General features: G+C 36.4%; 1 protein-coding gene across 2 annotated transcripts in view; it reads left to right on the forward strand.

Annotated features, from left to right (window-relative positions):
* The window catches only part of EDNRA (endothelin receptor type A), a 54,452-nt gene that overhangs the window by 13,675 nt on the left and 17,834 nt on the right, over nucleotides 1–22,943 (forward strand). Inside the window, exon 2 of one of the 2 annotated variants that reach the window (XM_047091901.1) lies at nucleotides 14,017–14,144. The exons of the other annotated variant lie outside the window; for it this stretch is intronic. Coding sequence (XP_046947857.1) covers nucleotides 14,017–14,144 — 128 coding nt within the window. The remainder of the gene's footprint in view (nucleotides 1–14,016; nucleotides 14,145–22,943) is intronic. 2 annotated transcript variants of the gene reach the window in all.

Genomic DNA, 22,943 nt, shown 5'->3' on the forward strand with positions numbered 1-22,943 from the left:
AATACTCTGTGTTCCTTTTTTATACAGTGTGTGTGTGTGTGTGTGTGTGTGTGTGTGTGTCTGTGTGTGTGTGTGTGTGTGTGTGTGTGTGTGTAATTTTGTGGTACAGATATTCTCTGTATATATAGTCCTTTTCTCAATTGTTGGGGAAAAGAAAGTGCTACAGGGGATGGAGGAAAGAAGACAGAGTTGGTGATGGATGCATCCCTGGGACTCAACTCTTAGACACTATGTAATTCATCAGGTAGACAGAAGACAGTTCATATATATTTAGGAAGGGAGGGAGAGAAGCAGGGAGCATAGACTCTCAGAATGTTAGGAGTCAACATCTTTAGTTCTGACTGTGTGACCCAGAACACTGAGCTATTTACAATCTTACAGAGATACTAATTCAAACTGGTCTTGTGTTCAGGTTGATATAATAAAAGCAGCTCTCAGCTGATAGACCAGAGTCTATCTCTACTGTGGTTTTGAAATTTTTTACTTATTTGCAGTAACTCTAACTCTCATGAAATGATAAACATTTAAGTTTGTGGAAATGGTCCAGAAGAGAAAACTGGTACAGAATTGAAGACATCTAATAACATGTTATTTCTCTGCCAGGAATTTTGGATAAATGAATGAGTAGAGAAAAGTAAGTGCCTTAGGGCTTAATGTTTATCATTCAATCCCTTTTTAGGTTCCTTGATCCTCAGTGCATCCCCTCATTCTGTTCAAATTATCTCTTCTCTGCTAAAGACATCCATGATCTATGACTAATGGTTAATTTGGAAAATTTCATGTTATGTATATTTTACCAGAGGTAAAAACAATTTTAGGGGGACACCTGGGTGGCTCAGTTGGTTAAGCATGCGAATCTTGATTTCAGCCCAGGTCATGATCTCCCAGTTTGTGAGTTCGAGCCCCATGTCAGACTGTGCTGACAGCATGGAGCCTGCTTGGGATTCTCTCTCTCCCTCTCTCTCTCTGCCCCTCCCCTGCTTGTGCTATCTCTCTCAAAATAAATAAAGTTAAAAAAAAGTAATTTTTTAAAAATTATGAACTTAAATGAAAATGTAAAAGTATAAAATTTTAGGGACAAAAAGAAAGAAAATCTTTGGGATCTAGGACTAGACAAAGCAATCTTAGACTTGATAGCAAAAGCACAATCTATAAAAGAAAGAATTGACAAATAGAACCTCCTCAAAACTTAAAACGATTACTCTACAAAGGACCCTCTTAAGAGGATGAAAAGAAACCTACAGACTAGGAGAAAATATTTGCAATCGCCAAGTCCAATAAAGGCTAGTATCTAGAATACATAGAAAACTCTCAAAAGTCAATGACAAAAAAATCCAAGTAGAAAATGGGGGAAAGATACAAATAGAAATTTTACTGAAGAGGACATATAAATGACCCAATAAACACATGAAAAGATGTTCAACATCATAAGCCATTAGGGCAATGCAAAATGGAAACCACAGTGAGATATCACTACACACCTGTAAGAATGACTAAAATAAACATACATTGCTGGTGAGAATGAAAAATTGTAGAACCACTCTAGCAAAGAGTTTGGATGTTTATTATAAAACTAACCAGGGGCGCCTGGGTGGCTCAGTTGGTTAAGCATCTGACTTCAGCTCAAGTCATGATCTTGCATGTGTTCGAGCCCCGCATTGGGCTCTGTGCTGACAGCTCAGAGCCTGGGGCCTGCTTTGGATTCTGTGTCTCCCTCTCTCGTTGCCTCTCCCCCACGTTTCTCTCCCTCTCTCTCTCTCTCTCTCTTAAAAAAAATAAAATAAATATTAAAAAATTAAAAAAGGAAAAACTAACCATGCAATTACTGTCAGACTTAGCAGTTGCACTCTTGGGCATTTATTCCAAAGAAATGAAAATTACATTCATGCAAAAACCTGTCCATGCATGTTTATAGTGATTTGTTTGTAATAGCCAGAATCCAGAAACAACTCAGATGTTCTACAGTGGGTGAGTGGTTAAATAAACCATGGTACATCCGTTTCATGCAATACTGCTCAAGATTAAAAAGGAACAAGCTATTGATATATATATATATAATAATTTGGATGAACAATTTTGGATGCTGAGTGAAAAAACCAATCTCAAATGATTATGTATTATATGATTTCTTTTATAAAACATTCTTGAAATGACAGAGTTATACAGATTGAGGACAGATAAATGGTTACCAGGGATTAGGAATGGGAAAGGGAGGGGAGGTGAGTGTGGTTCTAAGAGGACATCATAAAGGATCCTTGTGGTGAAGGACCTGTTCTATATCTTGACTGGTAGTGGATACACAAACCTACACATGTCATAAAATTGCATAGAACTAAATACAAATGAGTAACATTGGAGGGATATGAATAATATTGCTGGATCATATTAATATAAAAAAATGATTGTACCAGTTGACAGTCCCATCAGCATTACATGACAGTTCCAATTTCTCCACATGCTCACCAGCACTTATTATGGGTCTTTTTAATTATAGCCATTCTAATGATGCATGGTGGTCTCTCATTGTGGTTTTAATTTCTGTTTCCCGAATAGACTAAAGATGTTCAGTATTTTTCATTTTCATGTTCTTATCTATTTTTATATCTACTTTGGTGAACTGTCTATTTAAACCTCTTATACTTTTTAATTTTTGTTAGTCTTTATATTTTTTAATTGTAGGAGTTTTTTTATATATTCTAGACAGAAGTCCTTCATCAGATACATGATTTGCAAATAGTTTTCTCACTCTGTGGCTTTTCTTTTCATTTTCTTAATGGTATCTTTTGAGGAGCAAAAATTTTTAATTTTGACTAAATACAATTTATCAAACTTTTATGGATCACGTTTCTGGTGTCATATCTATGAAATCTTTGCCTAAGCCAAGGTCACCAAAAAAATTCTCCAGTGTTTTTCTCTAACAGTTTTATAGTATTAGCTTTTGACATTAAATCTTTGATCACAGTTTTTGTGTAGGATATGAGGTAAGCATCTAAGTTCATTTTTTTGCACAGGCATATCCAATTGTTCCAAAACCATTTTTGAAAACCCTCTAGTCATTGAATTGCCTTGGCACCTTTGTCAAAACTCAGTTGATGATCAATGTTAAGAGTTTATTTCTGGACTTTCTTTTCTGTTCCAATGACTTCTGTGTCTATTGTTTTGCCAGTACCATCCTGTCTTGATTAACTATAGTTTATAGTAAGTTTTTAAACACATATTGTAAGTCCTACTTTGTTCTTTCATTTCAACATTGTTTTAATTTTTCTAGATTCTTTACATTTATATATAAATTTTAAGATAAACTTTTTCACTTCCTTCAATTTAGATAGGGATTATATGGACCTTTTAAATGAATTTGGAGAAAATTGCCATCTTCACAATATTGATTCTTCCAATCAATATTGATTCTTCCAATATCAATTATCAAATTCCAATATTGTATTATCAAATACAATAAACATGTATTTTAGATCTTTGATTTCTCCAATATTTTGTAGCTTTCAGTACATGTCGTACACTTCTTTTGTAAAATTTATTCCTAATTTTGACACTACTTTGAATGAAGTTGTCTCTTAATTTCATTTTTGGATTTTTGGATTTTTCAGAGCTGGAATATTGAAATGCAACTGGTGTTTGTATATTGCTCTTGTATCTTGTGCCCCTGCTGAACCCCTCACCATTACTCTTGCAGCAGCAATTTTTTTTTGTTGCTAGTGTGTGATGGTGAAAAATACAATGACTATTAAAACAGTTTGGTGCCACTGTCTCTATTTGTGCTAAGGGAACCAGCAGCTTTCCCCACCATTGCTTTTGTACCAACAAGGCAAAAGGCAATAATCTGCTAGTGTTCTCTTGATCGTACAAAGGTTCTCAGGGATCCTCAGGAGTTGCAGACAACACTTAAAAGAACCACTGATATAGATGATCTCTAAGTACCTGTCCTGAGTCTGAAATTATAGAACTTTAAAAATCTAAGATAATGTTGTTTACCAAACTTGTCTTAATAACATTTGATTAAATAGAACTACCCTACAACCCAGCAATTGCACTACTAGGTATTTATCCAAAGGATACAGGAGTGCTGATTCAAAGGGGCACATGCACCCCAATGTTTATAGCAGCAGTATTAACAACAGCCGAAGTATGGAAAGAGCCCAAATGTCCATCAACTGATGAATGGATAAAGAAGATGTGGTATATATATATATATATATATATATATATATATAATACTCGGCAATCAAAAAGAATGAAATCTTGGCATTTGCAACAACATGGATGGAACTGAAGTTCCAGCTAAATAAGTCATTCAGAGAAAGACAAATATCATGTAATTTCACTCACACATGGAATTTCAGATACAAAACAGATGAACATAAGAGAAGGGAAGCAAAAATAAAAACAAGGAGAGGAACAAAACATAAGAGGCTCTTAAATACAGAGAACAAACTGAGGGTTGCTGGCAGGGTGTTGGGTGGGGGAATGGGCTAAATGGGTGATGGGCATTGAGGAGGGCACTTGTTGGGATGAGCACTGGGTGTTAGTATGTAAGTGATGAATCACTAAATTCTATTCCTGAAATCATTATTACACTATATGTTAACCAACTTGGATTTAAATTTAAAAAATCATAAGAGAAAAATTTTAAAATAGCATTCGATTAAATGGTTGGTTTTCATGACAGTTAATATTCTTTAGACAAGCATAAGCATCTCTAAGTAATCAAGTCTAGAAAAGGAGTCTTGATGTCACTGTAGGCTAATTACATTAGATTCCAAATTTATATGTTTTCTGTTCTAGGTAGCACTAAAAATAAACAAAATGCTTACACTAGAGATACAGCACATATCAAATATCAAGATTAGAAGCAAAACTAGCTTATAATCTATTGGTCTTGACTAGCACAACCTAATGTTGTATCATTTCCAACTAACTATAAGTAAGACAAAATAATAATCAAACTCATTTTCAAAACTTTTTTAAAAGCCCTAATTTTATACTACTATTTATAACAGACCCTTGACTGGAAGCTTAAAATAGCTACTTGCCTACTATTTTTTCCTGCATTTTATATATAGTCAGGATTATATTTAAAATATGATGCTTATAGCTCACTGACAAGTGTACTGTATATTTTAGCTTTTCCCTAGAGAGTAATAAAGTATTGTTGATTCATTCAAGGTAAATTAGTCTCAATGCTTCAATCTATGGGATTCCACAGGTTTTGACATCCTTAATCCTTCTGGTAGGAAAAAAAAAGGCAAAAGGACTGAAACAGTCACTGATTGGAAAAATAAAAGAGAATTTGGAAAAAAATAATTATGTAAAATGAAGGGAAAGATTAAGCTAAGATTAGGGATAAATTGAGTTGATAATAGTTTTGGAGAAACCAGTTATAGATGGAGTTTTGATGTTAAAAAAAGAAATCACACAATTTCTGAGCAGGCAGAGAATTTAGAGATAAGAAATGTTGCACCAGAACTAGATTATTCAGCAGAGGAGGGAAGCAAGCCCAAAGATTTCTGACAGGGCTGAAGCTGGAAGTCAGGATTTCCAACTTCCCCTTTAGGATGTTCCATTCTTCTCTCTTCCCATTAAATAAGACTTTTACGGTTTCAATACTCTCTATACCACACGTAGCACTTCCCAGAAGACAGCCAAGCTTCTAAAACTTTAATGGCAAATTGTTAAAATGCATGTCATTCGTATGTGAAGTATTATTACATGACTGGTAATTCGGACATCTTAGGTATGTCTTCCTCTTTCACTTTATGTGTCAGCTACTGGAAATCTTGAAGTTTTATTGTCTAATGAATTTCTGTTATTAAATATTTAAAATCACCTGAACCTCTTGTACTGTAACATGTCAGCTTCAGCATCAACTTTTTTCCTCCCAAAGACACAAGAGTACCATTTCTTCATGCTGCATACCGTACATTAGGTGGGCCATTGTTTCTGTCTACACATAGGATAATTTCTTATGACCACATGTCATACTTGACAATGAAGAACTAACTCCAGTTCTTAAGATTTTGAAGAACTCATGAATGACATGAAATCATTAAATAAGCTGCATGCCTTCAAATATGCTATTGGTTTTTCCTTTTTCCTACTTATCACCAATTCTTGATAAGTCTTTTGTAGCTACTCCCTAAATCTGTATGTGGAGATCTCTACCAGTTTGTTTTGTTTTGCTTTGTTCGGCTTTGGTTTTGCCTGCAGCTTTCTTTTAAACAAGTACCGGCATGTACTTGCATAGAGACTGCTGATTAAAAGAAATAATAAAACATTTTCATTAGGTTTTGTGCCTTGTTTTGTGTCCAGGTCAGAGCACTTGTGGGCTATAATTAACTATGCTTGCACTTTGTTACAAGAAAATGTGAGTCTCCACTCATAACACATGTGTGAAATCTTTTCTCCAGTCAGGAAAAGCTAGGGATCATTTTTTCCAACATAAATCTTCTCTCTGTTATGAATTAAATCTTAAAGTATTGGCACATATATTTGGCACTAACGTGTGTAATTTTGATATTGAGTCCTTCTAATGTTCCTCCTTTAAAGAATTTTAATTCTTCTCCATCATTCTCCATAATTATCCTTTGGTTTTACCCATGCAAAATGAGTAGAAGTCTCAAGGCTTCTAGACTGGTATCCTTACAGCAAACAGAGTTATTCAAAAGAGACATTTCTTTTCATTCCAACGTCCAGGTAACTGAGGCTGTTGAGGATAGGAAGCCCATGTCTTGGGGGAACCATCTTTCTTCTAAGGAAAAACCTTCGTGACTTTGGAACTCTGGTTTCAAAAAGTATTTTTCCTCTTCCCCGCCCCCACCCTCCTCCACCTGGTTGTTGTTAACAGCTATGTATCTCAGATTCTAAAAAAGTTATGACTTCAGCAAAAACGGAAACACTGAATATTCAACAGCGTAAGATACAGACAGCGAGGAGTAGCAACAATCCCATGTTTCCCATGTAAGTGCAGAACAGTGGGAACAGTCTCTCATGGGAACTAACATTTATGATCTGTGACAGGCCAGGCCCTGTTCTAAGTGCCTTTGTGTGGATTAGTTCATTTCATACTCACGTGCACCACATGGCATAGATTCTCTTTTCATGTCCAGTTTTCTCTGAGGCCACAGTTAACTTGTCTAAATTATGCCAGGCTCGGGTTCCAGAGCCTGTTTTCTCTGCCATGGTACCATACCACCGTCTCCTTCTGTTGAGCTCCCACAGAACGTTGCTTACAGCTCCTTTAGGAACTATTATGTCTGTTCATCTTCCAGGTAATAATTTCCTTGAGAATGAGGTCTTTTGAGCTTGTGTCATCTTCCAGCACTCTGCAGCTGGTGACCTGGATGATCCTTCTTCACATTCTCGTGGAAAAACAGGACAAAACATAGAGACTGATAATGATAGGCTGTGCAAATATCTCACATTTCCAGATACTTACTTCTGCTAATCCCTCTGTATGGATCGTCTCTTCTGTTGCCCACAGAAATCCCCTGACGTAGCTGCCATCACTGTCTTCATTTTCTAGAGGAAGGAACTGAGAAGCAGTGAAGTTAATCAACATGTCAACGTCACACAGGAACATAGCAGAGCCTTAAGTCCAAAGAGAGCTTCAGGGCCCACGCTCTTAACTGCTCTGCCAAGCCACTTGCTTTAATTAGAAGTGCTTCTCCATCCCCCTTGGTCACTGAGGGCACCCAGCACCAGAATTGAGAACATTTATGGAGTTGCTGCTATGCTCTGCATTTGTCATACACTTCAAGTTTGGGGCTGGTCAGGAGGCAAGAGGAGCCTGTCAAAGGAATATGTGTATGGATAGAGCAGAGGCCATGGATTTTACTTCATTTATCTATATGAAAACTCTGCCTCAACCCTGAAGCAATTAAAACATAAAGGAAAAGAAAACTCCATGCTCAGTCATGCAGTGATTTATTTTATTGCATCTGATTTGAGATTTGCAACAGAGAGCATGTTTTCATTAAAGGCCTTTCCTGGGCATTACAGGCATTATAATTAACTCAGTCTGTGCTATTGGAAGATATTCTTGTTTACTACAGATTCAACTATTCAACTTCTACATCCCAGCCCCTCCCCCAACAAGAAAGAAAACCATAGGACCTCACGTTTTCAACACTGGTACCTGGTCCATCGTGTTCAATTCCAAGTGACACTACAATAATTCATGTTGAGGAGAGGAGAATATTTAATTTGATATTTTCAGCTACTATAGACTGTGTTCATAAATCTCTCGCTCCTGTCTAGAATGGGTGGAGTGGTGTGAAGGGAGGAAAAGTATCCCTCAGCCGTACCGGATGGGCTGGAAGGAAAATTAGCACACAGAACAATGTGCCACTGGTTTTATTCATCCCATTATTAAGAAGCCATGGCAATAACAAAAGTAATGTCCAAATAATAGCATTAAATGGCAGGAGATAACATCAGGAATAGACAAAGAGGGGTAAATTCATTTCTGTTATCCTTGTTTTCATTAAGTTGTGCATAAATGGGACATTTCCATGTATGATTACCAATTATAGCAGTCCAAAGTAACTAATGTTTATGTAGTGCAGATTCAGTTTGCAGAATTCTTTCACATGTATTGTTCTTATTGAGCCTCTGAGATGGTCATCATATCATTGTTGGAGGAATGCGAACCACCCCATTTAACAAATACAGAAATGAGACTTACAGGGGTTTACCCAAGGTCACACAGGAACAGGTAGATCTCGGACTTGAACCTGAGTCCTCTGAGTTCACAACCTAAGTTGAATTTAGGGGAAAAACAGCCTTTTTCGGTAGCGCCAAGCTGATGAGGTCTGAAACATTAGGCTACAACATGAGGGTCTTGCTTAACAGTCAAGCCACCTGGTACCGAACTGTACTTTTACGTACTGAAGCCTTTAGGGACTACTGGGGTGAAGGGGCAGTGGGATGCTGCCCCTAAACTACTGTGATTTTTTAATTTCATATGTTTATGTTATAAACTATTTCTGCTTCTCCCCTATCTGGCTGTCAGCTGTCAGTTTTTGTTGATCGCTGTGCTTCTAGAGCAGTGGTTCCCCAAGTTTGGTTGATGGAACAGCACTATCAGCATCACCTAGGAACTCATGAGCAATGCAAATGCTAGGTATCAACTGTACTTCAATAAAAAAATAAAAGAAATAAAATAATAAAAAAAAGAAATGTAAATTCTCAGGCCTTATCTCAGACCTACTGAATCAAAAAGCTCTGGGAATAGAGCCCAGCAATCTGGTTTAACGAGCCCTCCAGGTAATTCTGATGCTTTGAAAGCTTGAGAACCACTACACTAAGCAATGATTCTCAAACTTGGCTGTACATTGGAATCACCTGGGAGCTTTAAAAACTACTGAGGCTTGTGTCCCAACCCCAATGATTCTGGCTTATTGGTCTATAATATGGTTTTCAACCTCAGCACTATAGGCATTGCGTGCTGGATAATGATTCACTGGGGAGGCCTATTCTCTACCAGCTAGATGTTAGTAGCTTCTGTCCTCCAACACAATTGTAATTACCAAAAATGTCTCCAGAAATTGCCAAATGTCCTCTGGGGGCCAAATTGCCTCAAGATGAGAAGTACTAGTCTAGGGGCATGGCCCAGGTACTGGGATTCTTAAAAGCTCCCTAAATCATTCTAATGTACAGGCAAGACTGAGAACTATTACTCTGGAGAGTTCCCAGTAGTGAGGAGCTCTGGATGTGCAGTGGACTGAGGAACAATAAAAGCTAAACTTTATAGCATTGAGTATAAAGAAAGAATAAATCAACCTGCAGTGAAGAGTCCAGCAGTTTGCCTGTAAGTAAAGTACATGAGCTCTAGGGAATAAATTTCATGTCAACCAATGGGCTTCTTACATTTTTGCTTACTTTCCGTTTGTTATGTTCCAGAAAACTGACATAAACAGGTACATTGCACATAACTAAAACATCCCAACACAGTAGACATTGCTTTGTACTAAATATAGTGGTGGACAGAGATCCTACTTTTGGATCTAGTCGTTCTACAAACAGGGTGCTTATGAGCATACCTTGTGGTACAAGTCCTTAGGTAAATCTGGTTTTGACAGGCTAAAAATGCAGCCTGTCAATTTTATATTGACTTTGACATAATCCAAATCAACCACACACATACATACATATACATTCATATTCAATGTATACATTCATTTCTGCCATTTTAGAGGTATTTGAGTTTTCAGGTGATGATCAGGGACTTTAACAACATATATTTCAACTGTAGAAAATCCCCCAGGCTAGAATCAAGGAAAGGATCCTTCAGTAAAATCCATACCCAGCAGATTGCCCTATGCTCCTTCAGCGATTGTTTTGTGGTGTTCCTCTGTATCCCCTTGAGAATGAGATTAGACCATGGGACGCACATCATGTTCAAGTGTCTGCTCTGTGGCTCTTATCAGGCTGGATAGTCTCATCACAGCCCAGACTGAGAGGTCTCCAAGCACAGAGTTTCTGGCAGCTCCTGTTTAACCTGAAATCTTAAATAGAACAGTATTCTCCCACTTCCTCAAACGACTCATTCACAGGTGTGTGGTTTCTTTCAATGTGAGGAATGGAAATACTACACTGGGATGCTGATAAACAACTTTTAAGTAGAAAGTAAATTACAAGATGGATGTATTTTCAGGGCAAAAGTGGTACTAATTTCAAAATATGAAAATATTGGCTTCAGTTAATGAGTTGGGATTATTAATTCATTCAACACCTACTATGTGCTGGACCTGTGTGATGTCCTTGGAAGTTATAAATATGAGGGTTACATAATAGCATAGGCCCTTATATGGCAAAAATAAGCTATGACTGCCCCAAGGTGCCCAGTTAACCCTTGAACCAATCTAACTTGTCTGTTTGTCAGACTAGTTTGGTTTTTCTTTCAATTAAGTGATAGTAGCTTGTTAACATTAATGAAATCAACCAGTTCTTTTGCTCTATAAGATTTATCTTATACAGTTGCCTATCTCTTCCTATCCTAGTCTAAATTCTTTCATGGATATGCTTTTAAAAATCCAAACCTTTTAATTAGACAATAGAACTGCTTACCAGAAAAGTAGGCAAAAAAGATCATAAAAGACTATTAAAAGGTATTATTTCCATGTGTTCCCACTTTTTTTTTTAAGGGCATAGGAAGTTTTCTGGAAGAAAACACACTTAACAATTAACAATGGATGCCTTTGGGCAGGGATTTTAGGGGCCTTGATTTTAAGGGAGACTTGCTTTTCATTATATGTTTTTATACAGCTTTTTACCATTTTAAATCTTGTGTTTTTAATTTTAAATGCTAGTAAATAACAGAAAGGATGCATTCCCAGCAGTCTTTCAGAAGTTCTAAAATATCTCTTCTAAATAAGAGAAAAATAGGTGAGCTACACTCTATGCCTCTTTGATTCCCTCTTTTTTTTTTCTTTTTTTGTATATGCTTTATTGCTAAAACAGAGTGAGCTGAGACTTGGAATGTAAAATTACCCCCACACTAGTTCCATGAAGAAAGAGATTAATAAGCAGAACCTGTTTGAGACCGGGTAGTTAATGGGGGCCTCTTTGAGGAAGCCACCTTTAATCAGAAAAGGAAGAAGTTGCCGCAGGCAGTGGCCTAATTTCCCCTGGCTACATTAGGACAGTTACTTTCCATACATTCTTTCAGAATGAAGTGGATATAGGTTTTAGAAGTCTCCTTGTGATTGTCCGGAAATTTCCTCCAATGATTTCTTTCATTTCCCTTTGTCTTTAATTCCCAAGAAGAATCAAGGTCCACTCCAGGAGAAAAGAAAAGATAACAACATACATAACAAAGCATCTCCTTATGTCAAAGAAAGACAATTCTATGATCTCTTTGGTGCCCACCAATTCTATAGTATCTTTCCCTTCAGTCCTTCCTCTATATCTACCCCCATCTGGCAAGCATGAAAAAGGAAAAAACTCAAGGGCCAGAAAGAATACATGCTCAGTTGTGTTTTTTTCTGTATCATTTTTCTTAGCACTTGTCATTTATTCCCTCACAGGACCTCAGAGTCTCCCTTGTTAAGCAAGAAACATCCTTTTCTCTGATTATTGGATGTGTGAATTGGGAAATCCATCTATGTGGATTTCAGGATCCTCTGTTTCTGAAATGAACCAACTGTAACAGCTAAATTACTCCAAAGCATATCCTATAACAATCCCTACACGTTTCATTTACATCTCTGTAATACTTCAGTGGAGAATTACACTTGTAGGACAAAATACTAAACTCTCTATAAAAAGTAGTTTTCAGGTTTTCTTTTCTTTATAGGGGAAGAGTCATCTCAGAAATAGTGTTTTATGTCTTGCATCAGCATTAACAACCAGCAGTCAGCCATGGTATAATATTTGTTAGCTTCATGAAAACTGTCAGAGTTTAGGGCAATGTTTCTGTGAAGAGCCCATCAATTGTTCTTGGACAAAAAGTTTATGTGGAAATTCTAAGAAGACACCCACCAAGACTGATCAGAATGCAAGGAAAAAGAGATGAGAGGCAAAACTGGATTAAGGACAAGGTCCTTTCAGCAAACTATTCAAAAGAAAAGGAAATGTGTTTTAAGTGTTTAAGAGAGAATTTCTGGAATAAGTCATACAAGGTCTTAGCCATAAAAATAGGATTTTAGGGGTGCCTCGGTGGCTCAGTCTGTTGAGTGTCCTACTGTCACTTTCAACTCAGGTCATGATCCCAGGGTCGGGAGATCAAGCTCTGTGTCTGGCTCTGTGCTGAGTGTGGAGCCTGCTTGCGATTCTCTCTCTCCCCCTGCCCCTCCCCCGCACTCATGCTTGCGTGCATGTGCTCTTGAAGAAGAAGAAGAAGAAGAAGAAGAAGAAGAAGAAGAAGAAGAGGAAGAAGATTTTAGAGTGCCCTATATTACTAAATTCAAAATGAGTATCATGTTAATGGCCACATTGACCATGAAATTAAGCCTTACATAGTCTTTTAGAAATGACAGAACAGAAATTCAAAGCTCAACTCAGAGTTACTAAGGCAATAGGTACTTTGCAAAAAAAAAAGAGAAAAAAGCCCCATTTATCAAGTTAGTAGGATAGTGTTTCCTAATGAGTAGAGTAGGTTTCAATTCTGAGTTACTAAGCAAAAATTAGAAGGGAAATCAATACCATTTATACTCTTGAAAAGACATCAAGTATTCAGCAGGGACTTCCCTTTTAGGTAGCTGAGCTATTATTCAAGCCCATGCTTTGGGTATAATGCCTAATTAGATAAATATCAGCAACTCACAGGGGACTTTATATTATTGCTACTTACCGCAGCCACTAGAGGGTATCCATCCTTTCCTTCCAAAAAGGTTTTAAATTGTCAACATAGAATAGATTTGCCTGCAAATGCCACAAACAGATCACAGTAACCACCTTTCTCCATATGATAAAGGGAAGTTTAAGCCTAAATAAAGAAAGACCACTTGTGACACACTTAGTGAAACAGAATCAGCCCTGTAAGCTAAATTCAAAATGACTTTAGGGTGTTAACCAGCTAACAAGTCAGTGCATCCTAAACCACTTCCTTCTCCCAGGATTCTCCATAACCTCGCATTCAGAGCCTTTGCTGCTTGTCTGGAGATAACATAATCTTCCAGTGCTGCTACTTGAAAACAAGCTTTACTCACGGTTTAATAAAAATAGGTAAGAAATGACTGCCTGCTTCTCATTCAAGCTGTCACCCAAACCCTAACCTTTTGCTACTCTTTGAAAAGTAGGCAGTATGACTACTTCACATAAGATCAAAGGTTCATCTCTTCTATTATTGTATTTATCATTCTCAACATTTTCCCAGATTAAAAAAATGCTACAGCTTTAAAATATTTTTTTTAATTATAATAATACTCTATCGCTGCCATGCTAACTGGAAAGCATAATGAATAATGAAATTTAGAAGTTTGGAAGATCATTAGATATGTAAGTGTCCATGTATTCCATGCCAGCTCTGTCATTTCTTACCGTGGTGTCTCCTTTTTTCAGCTGCTGGCTGGACGCTGGCCTTTTGATCACAATGACTTTGGCGTATTTCTTTGCAAGCTGTTCCCCTTTTTGCAGAAGTCCTCGGTGGGGATCACCGTCCTCAATCTCTGCGCTCTCAGTGTTGACAGGTAATGTGGTTCTTGCCCTCTACTCTTGTTACATTTAGAAAAACATTTTCTCAAAAAGAAGACAAAAAGCCTTGAGAGTTGGTGGCCAGGACAGTTGTTAATTAAAATATCAATAATTAAAGTGAATTAAAATATCAACAATCTTGCCCTACTGTTGAGAATTGCTTTACACATTTGCTGGTTATTAGCCATCTTTAGTGCAGGGGATTTGTATTTAGAGCATTTTGCCAGTTATAGCTATTTGGTACCCTGTGGCAACAAAGGAAAAATGAACATACTAGATGGAAGGAACTTTGGAAAAGGAGATTTTTGGACATGCAAATCCTATATTTTCAATGGTAGATTTCTCATTAGAAAAAAGAAGATACCATTCGATTATATTTATAATGCTTGATTACTTGAGCTGAGTGGTGAATACATAATATTGTTTTATTCTTCTTCTGTGTTTCTTTGAATGCCTGAAATGTTTCATAATTTTTTAATGTTATTTTTTAATGTTTATTCATTTTTGAAAGACAGAGAGAGACAGAGCACAAGCAGGGGTGGGGCAGAGAGAGAGGGGGACACAGAATCTGAAGCAGGCTCCAGGCTCTGAGCTGTCAGCACAGAGCCTAATGTGGGGCTCGAACCCACATGAGATCATGACATGAGTTGAAGTCGGACACCTAACCGAATGAGCCACCCAGGTGCCCCTGGAATGTTTCATAATTTTTTAAAAAGGGCAACAACAGAAGCACCCCTTGATCAGATTCTGAAAAACCCATCAAGTATATCTTTCTGGAATTCTCCTCAAACATGGATGTTAAGACTTCTCTAAAGGAGTACTTCTAGATGGTATTTTCCTTACCGTCTAATTTTCATAGCAGGATCTATAAAAAGTGATGTTAGGAACTTTATAATACATTCTATGGAGTCCTTTTATATTGAATATTATCCTATGCAAATGTTCTTTAATGACCTATTTAATTTAGAAGAGGTTTCTATTTTTTCTGTCTCACACTCTGGTAATAATTCTATCAGAGCTCCTGAGCCCCATCATTATAGACATAAAAGACTCACTTTCTTAAAGAACATTTAAGTTTTTACAGATATCCTGTTATTTGTCATTTGCAATTAATTTCGGGGACCAAATTGTTATTGATAAAACATAAAAAATACTCGTTCCATTAGGAGTTGAAAATTATAATGGTATTATTATTATAAATTTAAGCCTGTAATAACTGTGAAAAACAAACCAAAGTGTTTAGTAGTGTTATTAAAAATAAATGTATTGCGGGGTGCCTGGGTGGCTCAGTCGGTTAAGCGTCCAACTTCTGCTCAGGTCATGATCTCGCAGTTCATGGGTTCGAGCCCCATGTGGGGCTCTGCGCTGATAGCTCAGAGCCTGGAGCCTGCTTTGGATTCTGTGTCTCCCTCTCTGTCTCTCTCTGACCCTCCCCTGCTTGTGCTCTGTCTCTCTAAAATAAATAAATATTAAAAATAAATAAATAAATAAATAAATAAATAAATAAATAAATAAATAAAAATGTCTTGCAAAAAAATGTAATGCTGAAATTAAAACACAAAAATTCTTTTAGTAGTTTAAAACATAGTGATGTGTTTGACAAAAATGCTGCTACAGCAATGGTAAACACAAAGATCAGAGATCACTTCTCCCTTATTAGTAGGATTCTCAGTAATTTCTAAGAAAACCTGAGGTCTATGTAGTTTTCTTCTGCATCATATCAGACATTAAGGGCTGCAGTATTAAAACATTTACACAGTGCAGGTGGCCACTGTATCACTTCCACCTGACTAAATAATAGACTGTGTTACTTGTGGCCATCTCCTAAAAAGTTGAGTAAGCATTTATAATCTGGATTTTATTCACTAATGAATTCTCACTCTGCTGCTCCTACCCTAGCATTCCACTAACATCATTTTCCTCTTGTATCCAAAGTGTCGTACTATCTAAAAATTAAAGCATTTAAATTGTATATGTGACATGACTAATGTAAGATTTTTCTTGTATTTGTCAAGTTGTATATTTAGAGATATAGCTATATAGTCTTATTACAATATTCAATTAAATTTTTAATTATAATATAACTCTAAAATCCACATGGGGAAAAGATATAAGAAAATAATCATGATAGTTTAAAAAACAATTATGTTTCCTACGTACATACTCTTCCTATATAATAGTGTTAAATGTTATAAAGCTACAGTATTTAAAGCAGTGTGGCACGTGCATATAAATATACTGAGAAATAAATGGGAAAGCCAGAAACAGGTGTTACAGTGTATGAGAACATAATACAGGCCGAAATCACTTTTGTAATGGAGAAAGGAAAGATCATCAATAAACAGTGCTATTTAGTCATCTGAGGGAAAAAGCATGTTAAAGTCTTATCTTGTATTGTATGTCAATAATAATATTTATAATAATTACCACTTGTTGAGTACTAGTATGTACTGGGCCCTGCTAAAAATACAGAAATTAGTTTACTTAATCCTTACAACACCACCTTGTGATAGTACTGTAATTATCCTCATTTTATAGGTGAGGAGTCTGAGGTTGAAAGAGGTTAACGAAGGCCATTTGGCTACCAAATGTTGGAGGCAGTAATCAAATATAAGTGGTCTGCCTTTTTACCACTATGCTTCAGCATGTAAAAACTCAAGCCATATAGAAGAAAATAGACTAATATCTTTTTGATCACTGGAAAAGGAGGGCTTTGGAACTTAAAAAAGATGGTATAAATTCTGAATATAATTATTAAAAGGATTTCAGGAGATAAAGTTTGAAAATATGAATATCAAACATTCATAAATTTAAAAAACAAATATAGCAATAAGCTGGGGGAAATATTTGCAGCAAATACTTGTAGCAAAAGCTACAACATGTTAATATTCTTGGTAATTAAAGAGGCCATACAGATAGTCATTAAAATCATAAGACTTCCATATAAAAAGAGCACAAATATAAAAATACCAATGAAGAAGTTTGAATGACTAATTAGCATATTAATAATGTTCATGTAATCAAAGAAATTCTAATTAAGAACATGTTTCTTAATATCTGGTGGGAGTAGAGATTTAAACACCCCTTCAGGGGGGCACCTGGGTGGCTTAGTTGGTTGGGTGTCCAACTTGGACTCAGGTCATGATCTCATGGTTCGTGGGTTTGAGCCCCACGTCGGGCTCTGTGCAGACAGCTTAGAGCCTGGAGCCTGTTTTAGATTTTGTGTCTCCCTCTCTCTCTGTGCCCCTCCCCTGCTCATGCTCTGTCTCTCTCTCTCTCTCTCAAAAATAAACAAACATTAAAAAAATAAAATAAAATAAACAGCCCTTCAGGAAGATAAAATCCTATATACACTTTTGCCTTCTGACCTGGTAATTACAATTTTTAGGATTGATTCTGAGAAAACATTCCAAACAGAGAATTCATGCACAAAAATTTTCTTTACAATATTATTTACAGCAAAATACAGGAATCTTATTGTTCCATGTTAGGCCAATGGAAAGGAGGTCATATATAATTGACATGTACAGGTATATGAAAATAAAATTCCTTAAAGGAAACATGATAAATATTATTAGTAGTTATATCTAGGGATGGGGGATAGGTTTTTGTAATGTTCTTCTATGAGTAGGAAAAAAATCTGAAAGTTTATTTACTTCTATTACCTATTACCCATTTTCCTTATTTATTCTATGCCATTTTATGCATTTTATTTTTTCTCATTTATGCAGCTCATTCCTATGACTGGTGTTCTATATCAAGACTAATTTTCTATGGGCAGGCAGCTCTAAAACACAAGCACATATAGGCACATAAACATGAACACAGAAGTTTGTATACATGGAGAAACACATGTATATGCCCAGCCCAGCGTCTCTTCCATCCCTATTGTTGCCTTCACAAAAACACCATCATATTTGGGGAAAATAGCATTTTATATCAAAATTAAACTTTGTCTCAAGGGCTTTAAAAACCAGGATGATATGGGGCGCCTGGGTGGCGCAGTCGGTTAAGCGTCCGACTTCAGCCAGGTCACGATCTCACGGTCCGTGGGTTCGAGCCCCGCGTCGGGCTCTGGGCTGATGGCTCAGAGCCTGGAGCCTGTTTCCGATTCTGTGTCTCCCTCTCTCTCTGCCCCTCCCCCGTTCATGCTCTGTCTCTCTCTGTCCCAAAAATAAATAAAAAACGTTGAAAAAAAAATTAAAAAAAAAAAAAACCAGGATGATAATGAGTGTTAGGAAAGAGGAATTTAGCATCATAAAAGAAAACTACACCTCTGAGGAAACATCTAACTAAAAGCCAAAGCTAGATAAGATTAGCATATTACAAAAAAGAACGAGAAATAAAATGAAGACAAGGAGAATTCTTGTTTCCTATAAATAATAAAAATTTTTAAGATATCTAAGTATAATCCCCTGATAAGCATTAATAAAAGAAGAAGCCAAAAGAGAGGAAAGAACTAATCATCAGGGAGGTGCAAATCAAAACCACAATGAGCTATCACCTCACACCTGTCAGAATGACTAGTGTCAAAAAGACAAGAAACAATAAGTGTTGGTGAGACTGCAGAGAAAAAGGAACGCTTTTGCACTGTTGGTGGGAACGTAAATTGGTGCAGCCACTCTGGAAAACAAAATTGAAATTCCTCAAAAAACTAAAAATAGAATTAGTATATGATCTAGCTATTCCAGTTCTGAGTATTTATCCAAAGAAAATGAAAACACTAATTTGAAAAGATACATGCACCCCTATTTTATTGCAGCACTATTCACAATAGCCAAGATGTGGAAACAATTCAAGTGTCTATCCATGGATGAATGGATAAAGATGTGGTATATATAAACAATGGAATATTAGTCAGCCATAAAAAAGGATGGATCTTGCCATTTGTGACAACATGGTTGGATTTTGAGGGCATTATGCTAAGTGAAAAAAGTGAGACAGAGGAAGACAAATACTTATGATCTCATTTACATATGGAATCTAAAAAACAAAACCAGCAAAACAGAAAAAAATGAGCTTAGAGATACAGAGAACAAATTGGTGATTGCCAATGGGCAGTAGGGGTGAGGGTGAAATGGGTGCAGAGGGTCCAAATTATTTCATAACTTCCAGTTATAAAAGAAATAAGTCATGGGGATATGATATACAGCATGATGACTGTAGTTAATACTGTGATGCATATTTGGACTTTGCTAAGGGAGAAAATCTCAAAAGTCCTCATCATACACACACACAATCCTATAACTGTGTGTGGTGATAGATGTTAATTAGACTTATTGTGGTGATCATTTCACAATTTATACAAATATTGCATCATTATGTTGCATACCTGAAACTAATATAATGTTTTATGTCAATTATACCTCCATAGAAATAAATAAATGTTTCAAAAAGAATTTAGTAAGCAATGTCGGCAAACTGTCATCCTTGTGATTTATTTCCTTGCTACAAAATTTAGAGTCTTTTTGTGAATAGTGTTATGTGGCATGGTTTAGTGGTCCCTTTTATATTTTATATAAATCTATGTCATACGTTTTTTGTTGATGAAAATATTGTAAGGTACTTAACCCCTAGTGACATACTGTATAATAAATTATCCTAGATTGAGAAGCATAATTCATAATTTAAAAAAAATTTTTTTTCAACGTTTATTTATTTTTGGGACAGAGAGAGACAGAGCATGAACGGGGGAGGGGCAGAGAGAGAGGGAGACACAGAATCGGAAACAGGCTCCAGGCTCTGACGCGGGGCTCGAACTCACGGACTGCGAGATCGTGACCTGGCTGAAGTCGGACGCTTAGCCGACTGCGCCACCCAGGCGCCCCAGAAGCATAATTCATAATTTAGTTCAGCAGGGGCTCAGGCAGGAATGAGGTGATGGACAGACATGATGAATAAGGACTGGCTGCTGTCCCTTAGGAGTCTTCACGCTTGTGAAGATGGCAACCTGGAGACATGAGAGAATGAAATATTTGATGAAGGTATTTAGGCTATGGGATTCCTAAATCACCTAAATCTTCAAAACCCTGCCTTCCTTCCCAAGTTCACATTGTTCTGCCCTCTCTTTCTTCCTTGAGGGAATCTCAGGGAACCATTTTGCACAGCTTCGTTCTCCCCAATAGAAACTCAACCTCTGAAGGGGGTGGACGGGGGGGAGAAGGTGTAGGATCACCTCACCTTACCACTTCCTCCCCACTCCCATCTCAGGCATGGAGAAAAATGAAATAAATGTTCCATCACAAATGATCAGTTGTATATCAAATAAAATGTTCTTGGTTAAAAAAAGAAAAAAATGACATCAGGCATCTATTTCATTAAGACTTGGGCTCAGTTTCAAATCAAGATCATGAACCATTTAAAATTCCACTCCCACAAAAATCTGCCTTAACCTAGGAGATTTTCCTTGGTAATAAATGCTTTGTTCCCTGGGTCCTTTCTTTATTATTTTTATATTTCATTTGGTACTGACTCTAAGTTTTGGGATCTGAATATAGGGAATCTCTTCTGACATTTCTATTTCAAAAGCTTTCACACTAGAGAATGAATCATTCGCACTTAATTCCAGAAGATAAGATACTATTTGCTTTGAGTCTCGATTTGGTTGCATTATATTCTACTAAAAATTAAAAAAAAATCCTTCTTTAAGAAAATAAAAATAAAACAAGAAGTAAAAAGAGGGAAATTGGAACCTATTACAAAACAATTTACAGTTTGGGAATCCCTGCTTTCCTCTTATGAACTGAATCAAATTTATGGCTCAGGAAGAGTTCCCATTCTTTTCTAAATATATTTTAAATAAAAAATGATGAGATGAACAACATATTCAAGTTCTGTACAATTTCTTTTTTTTTCTTCTTTGGGAAGACAATATAATAAAGAACGTATTTCACAAGTTGATTTACAGATTTAATAATCTATAATTTACAGATACAGTAAGAAAGGAAATGTTTTCCCACAACAATGAATAATAAAATGAAAACAACTGGATGAGAAAGATACTTGTAATTGATGTTTATGAACAGAAATTTTAGCCCAAAAATATGTATGCAAGAGAGATATTGGTTAATAAAGGCAACAGCTACTTTCTAGTGGAAGCATGGTTAAAGAATATGAATGTATGGTTATGTAAGAAGAACTATATCAAATATTATTCAAAAGTTAAGCTTCCAGAAGAATTTCAAATTTTGTGAATTAGAGCAACAATGAGGTGTCATCTTAACTATAATTAGTAAAAATAAATCAATTTATTTAATTTTATTTTTTATTTTTTTTTAATTTTAAATTTTAATTTTTTTTTAATTTTATTTAAATTTACATCCAAATTAGTTAGCGTATGGTGAAACAATGATTTCAGGAGTAGATTCCTGAATGCCCCTTACCCATTTAGCCCATCCCCCATGCCCACAATGCCTCGAGCAACCCTCAGTTTGTTCTCCATATTTATGAGTCTCTTCTGTTTTGTCCCCATCCCTGTTTTTATATTATTTTTGTTTCCCTCTGTGCAATTTCTTTTAAAAAAAAATGTTTATTTATTTTGAGAGAGACAGCAGGCGTGCGAGTAGGGGAGGGGAAGAGAGAGAGAGGGAGAGAGAGAATCCCAACTAGGCTCCACAGAGCCCAACGCTGGGCTTTATCCCACAAACTAAGAGATCATGACCTGAGCCAAAAATCAAGAGTCAGATCCTTAACTGACTGAGGTTACCCAGCAGCCCCTGTACGATTTATTACTTTAATCGATTATTCAATGAATACAGAAAACTGAAAGATGGAAGAAAAAAATCTACCTTTCTCACTATCAGCTTTCAATCTGCAGAGGATAAACAAGAGAGTAAGAAGAAGCCCATAACTTGCCCCAGAAAGGATGAGCCTTCATGGTTAATATCAACTATGGACCTGTCTCAGCTCTACCTTTTCACTAATTCCTCTTCAAATCTAGCTCTTATTGATTTTTACTTTGCATCCTTAGTCACTTAAGAAAAATAAAACCAGAATTTCAGAGAAAGACTGAGGAAATTTAGAAACAACTTTGACCCCTCTTCAGATTTATCAGTGAACATTTTTTTTAATGCTAAGGTAGTGTACTCATAACACCAGCCATTACCAACAATTAAAATAGGTGTTTTTGTATGCCATAAGTGACAAATTTCAGATGTTACTTTGAGTTTGTTTGAGGGGAAAAAAGAGGGGGCAGGGAAGGGAAGAGGGATTCAATGCTGTTCTTTGTAAAGTTAACTGTCTTGTTTAAAGTGGAAGATGACAGGGTCAGACCAGTAAAAGGGTCTGGGTACAGATCCAACTTGTAGTTAAAAATTGCCTGTGGAAGGAGATTGTAAAAAGATAAAACTCTTTTAACAACGGCTCCAGGAGTGATGTATAATTAGATACCTGGAAAAGTTGCAGAGACCTAGTGATAAGGCAGTTTTGTTTCATAAGCCTCAAACTCAAAAGCCAATGTCAGTTCTTCATCCCAGCATTTTACATAATTGCTCAGTGGTCTCTATGATGTTCCCAAAGGTTTGTCCTAAGTCAAAACATGAAAGTGGTTTTCTGGAAAACCGGTTTTATTTAGACCTTGGACTTGGTTTCTCCTTATTCTTCTGCTGTTCTGATTGTCCTTTGCTGCATGACAATAGGGAAGACATGTAAGAAGAGCCAGAAGAGGGAACCCAGGGACCAGACACAGACAAAGCCAAATGCTGACTATAGAGCATTTGGCTCTATATTTGGGGGTCTGTTCCCCATTGCACGTAGTTATTTGTTCTTTTATGTTAATTCTATTGATAAGATCAAGT

The sequence above is a fragment of the Lynx rufus genome, unplaced genomic scaffold (genome assembly GCF_022079265.1).
Source record: "Lynx rufus isolate CCGP_SWC_20201006 ecotype Redwood Valley unplaced genomic scaffold, mLynRuf1.p SCAF_3, whole genome shotgun sequence".
In the NCBI taxonomy this organism is placed as follows: domain Eukaryota; kingdom Metazoa; phylum Chordata; class Mammalia; order Carnivora; family Felidae; genus Lynx; species Lynx rufus.